Source organism: Calidris pugnax, unplaced genomic scaffold (assembly GCF_001431845.1).
Source record: "Calidris pugnax isolate Ruff unplaced genomic scaffold, ASM143184v1 scaffold44, whole genome shotgun sequence".
Lineage (NCBI taxonomy): Eukaryota > Metazoa > Chordata > Aves > Charadriiformes > Scolopacidae > Calidris > Calidris pugnax.
Window position 1 is genome coordinate 23,614,412 of NW_015094506.1, and position 4,601 is coordinate 23,619,012.

At 43.7% G+C, this 4,601-nt stretch overlaps 1 protein-coding gene across 1 annotated transcript in view; it reads left to right on the plus strand.

Annotated features, from left to right (window-relative positions):
- The window catches only part of PPM1H (protein phosphatase, Mg2+/Mn2+ dependent 1H), a 72,728-nt gene that overhangs the window by 10,512 nt on the left and 57,615 nt on the right, over window positions 1-4,601 (plus strand). The window contains exon 3 of the mRNA XM_014963331.1: window positions 264-608. Coding sequence (XP_014818817.1) covers window positions 264-608 — 345 coding nt within the window. The remainder of the gene's footprint in view (window positions 1-263; window positions 609-4,601) is intronic.

Here is a 4,601-nt window from a genome sequence, read left to right on the forward strand (position 1 = left end):
TTCTCTTTTTTTTTTTTTTTTTTTTTTTTTGAGGAGGTTAAGGAAAAGGAAAAAAATGGTGGGGGTGTGTAGCAACAATAAGCATCTCCTTCTTGCCAGAGCTGTACTAACACAGTGAGTATTTCTGTATTTCAGAAAGAAGGTCACCTCTGGGAAGGTTACCCATGTCTTACCTGCTGTCCTGTGCCACCAGCTGCTCAATCACCTCACTCATGGCTGTGTAACACTGACCATCTCTATTCCTTCCCATTCTTCCCTTCCAGGACACAGATGGGATCAACCTCTACTACTGGTCCCTGTTTGATGGACATGCTGGGTCAGGGGCAGCTGTGGTCGCTTCCAAACTGCTGCAGCACCATATCCTGGACCAGCTGCAGGAGATCGTGGACATCCTGAGGAACACAGCCGTCCTCCCACCCACCTGCCTGGGCGAGGAGCCTGACAACCCAGCCACCAACAGCAGGACACTGACGCGAGCGGCCTCCCTGCGTGGTGGTGTGGGGGCACCAGGCTCACCCAGCACCCCTCCAACACGCTTCTTCACTGAGAAGAAGATCCCACATGAGTGCCTGGTTATTGGGGCCATAGAAAGTGCATTCAAGGAAATGGTATGTATATCTCAGGGCTCTGAAGTCCTTGTTGCATACATTAATTAGTCACATGATCTAGAAAAGATGAACATTTAGAGATTGTTTTTGATTTTTCTTCCTTCCCCTACTCTTTTTTCCCTTCTTTTTCAAGATAAAAATTAGTATTGCCTCACAGTAGCAGATATCAGCATTGGCTGCTATTATAAGGCTGTATATATGGACGTGTACTTAACAAAACCTCATTGCCCTACCAAAGCATCCTCAAAGGATCTCAGCATTCCTTGCACCACAGGATGCACTTGTTCATGTTGCCCACAGCTACATAAATGGGTCATAGAAGGTCACATTAGGGACATGGATGAGGGGCAGCATCCTTGATCCAGTGACCTGTCATTCGTGTTAGTGTTGAGGTGGCTCGTAAAGCATAGCAGTGACTGTAGAGAGTGTGTGCAGCTCTTGACTGAGGCAGATTAGGTGTGGGTGAGTGGGACATGAAATATGGTCCTGTCACCTACTTGACTTCTGCACAGCATGAACAACTGGGAGGAAATCATGACCCTATGGAAACAGAATATCCATCAATTTCCCCGTGGAAGGCTGTTTTTTCTCTTTTTTAATTGATGTAGCTGCTACGCACATTTCCCCTCCACTTCTCCATATTATTAAAAATAATTCTTGTCAGGCAGGCCTGCCAGTTAGTGCATGTGGATCAGGTCTTGGGAGATCTGATCTTGTTGTTCTTTTTTTTTTTAATTATTATTATTTTTGTTTTGTTTTTAGAAAAGCCTGTTACTTGAGCAGAAGGCTTTTGAACAAATGAGTGTTTCCCAGAGGTTTTATTTGTTGTCTGAAAAAAAGGATTCAATTATTGTTTTTCCTGATACATGTGAATTTTGTTTAGTACGTGCACCTAATTAGAGATTACAGTTGTTTTTATTAACAAAGTGGTGCTTCACTTGGAATTCTGAATAGCAATTATCTTGCTGGATTGTCCCTTCTCCCCAGGGAAGTGCAGGCAAACAGACCCAAGAACTGGATTTGGACTTTCAGGTGGGTAGTTCCAGGTGCAGGATCCGCAGCCGTGGCCTGGGCATTGTTTAGCATAGGGTGGGTGAGCAGTCTTATGCACCGTGGCTAGTGGGCTCAGTTTCTGCTAGCTGAAAAGAAAAAGGAGGACACATGAAAACCTCCTGTCACTTTAGCATGCCCTTTTCAGAAAGGGAGGACTAGCTTGCTCCCTTGTTTGTCAAGAACGAAGGGAAAAGATGACGCTGCCCATCCACTGCACCCTAGTGGGCTCAGAGCATGCTAAAGAGAGGAACACTGAGTTCATGCTTCAGTTGGGGTGATTTTCAGGCCAGAAGAGTGCCAGGCTCTGAGTGCCTGACTTTATCTCTCTCCTGTAGAAACTGGCTCCGAGTCCAGGAGAGATGAGAAATAGAGTATCATGGGACTGGAAAGAAAAGGTAGAAGAGTTAAAGAAGGGCCGTTTCAAGTGCTCTACCTTTCTTATGAGAGCAACATGCACATTATCTATCGTTGCCTTCCTTGAACACATGTGAGAGAGCAGAGCTGTTACTGCCCTGCTTTATTTTGAGTTCACACTGTTGGTAGGTGTTCACAAAGGAGACCATCTCAGCTCATGTCCAGGCACCTGACTGCATGGGAGGACTTTTATGGATAGAGTAGGACAACTGCAGAAACCTTGGATAACTTGCTACAGATACAATGTCTGGGTGTTCCATGATAGATCACAGTAATCTGTCCTCCCTTTCTCTGAACTGAAGTCCAGAGAATATTTTATTTTCCTCCCTGTGTCTTTGTTCATATGCTACAGATCAGATACCTTAATTCCCACTTCTGCTCTGTATCAGAGGGCTGAAGTTCATTGTCTGTCTCTGCTGACTGTCTACTACAGTGCAATATAATTTCAGCATTAAGTTTTACATCAAAAGGAAGTCCTACAAAACCAGTCAGATGAAGAAAAGCTACAGGTAATTATATCTGCTTTAAGCTCTTGGGGGAGTCTTGTGCATATAATTGGTTTAGGCAGAAGAGTATTTTCTTTTTTCTGTGTAAGGGAGCAGTTCATAAGATCAACACTCATGAGTCTCATTTGTGCTTGCAATGACTGATCTTCTCTGACCTCTGTCTAACTTCCTGCTAGCTTATGCTCCTGCTAGTCTTTGGGTGAAGATTTTGGGCCTCTTCCACAGCACATTGTTTATTCAGCCCTGTTTTGTACTGGAACATCATGGATGTTGTTGGTTTAGGTCAGTGCAGTTGAGATGTGCATAATGCATGAGGGTTTGTGCCAGCAGAGTGTATCGTTCTACCTGGTGCTTGGTGAAAGCTCACGTTTCCTGGACACGTCAGCAGAGTTCTTGGCGGTGTTTCCTGAAACACCCAGCACTGCAAAGGAGCCCTTTGAACCTGCTGAAAATGCTGAGCAGATACAGATAACTTTTGTGTTGTTTTTTTTTTTTTTTTAAACAGTCCAACCCAACTGGTTTATCCAATGATGGTTTTGTTCCTGTTTCGTGGGAGCATTTTGCATACCATTGCTTTTTTCCTCTACTATCTTTTGAATTCTAGTTAAGCTCTCCCTGTTTTTGCCTTAAATCTCAAATAAAATGCAATTCATCCCTCTCAAAAGGCTTTTTAAAATTGTGTTTCCGTTATTGGGTGTGATTTCTTTTGGACAGTGCTTGTCTGACAGCTACACCCAGTACAACACTGTGGAAAGCTGACGCAGACCAAGTCATTGTCTAACAGTTAAGATGCCCCCTTTTTGAAGTACTTCTAGATGGTGCTCTCTCCTTGTGTTGGAACTGGGATTAGCAAGCTTCTGTGTTATGTTCTCGGATAATTGACTGTCCTGTTTAAAAAATAAAAAATGCTTAATGTCAGTAATTGTCAGTGATGACAATTATTGCAGCTAAGTGGATATTAATAAACTTGGGTTCTGAAGGTATCATAAATCAAATCCTCTCATTTTCGTCTCTTAAAACTAAGATGTGCATCTATAGATTCGGTTCTAGGAGCCAGGTGGGATGTTTCCAAGGCTCTTCTGTACTGGATAGAAGCATCAAACTATAATCCCTTCCCTGTATTTAACCTTGTGTACATGTATGTGGCGTAGTATGTATTTTAAAGGGAAGAGAGCACCTATTCCACACTGAACTCCATTTAATAGTGGATAGGAAAAATGGCACAGAACTATCTGTATGATTTATTGGAAGGTATAAGTTTGTATATATTAATTTTCTTCTTTATTGAGGTTTTGTTTTTTTTTTTTGACACAGGTGAAATCCAGACAGTTGCTTTTGCAAGACTGGTGGCATTTTTAATTTGAACTATCTGGAGAAAGCAAAATATGTTGTATGCTTTTCCTTTTGAAAAGCTTCCTGTGATTACATAGCCAATAGAAATAAGGAGGGTTGAAACAGTGGTACGGGCATTTTGATGCCTTTTTCACAGAATGGTAGCGGTGAAAAGGGCTTTTGGAGACCATCTAGTCCAACCCCCCTGCCAGAGCAGGTTCACCTAGAGCAGGTTGGACAGGAACACGTCCAAGCAGGTTTTGAATGTCTCCAGAGATACCTCCATATTGACAGAGGTAAAGCAGATTAAGGAGCTGATTTTGACTTTATGCCTTCTGAAACATGATTGTCATTTTCTTTTAGGCAGATAATATTCAGTGTGTAGGGAATAAAGCTGCTTTCTGTCATAGCAAGATCTCCTGGAGGAAAGGCCCCTACTTAGAGGACGGATATAGATGAAAAATAGTTATTTTAGTAGTTGTTGCAGCACGGTAACTTGTTGTAATGGTGATGCTGCAGTTTGATCCGTGTACCCGCTTCGCTTTTCAAGGCCCTGAGTTTCTGAAACTTGGCACGGGCAGTGGCTGCCGGGCGCCTTCTGTGCCGCCACACTTGCCCTGCTCTCTCCCGGGGGCCGCCGGCCGCCGCTGGCCCGTGGCCCGCCCGGGCTCCGCCTGCCCGGCAGGCC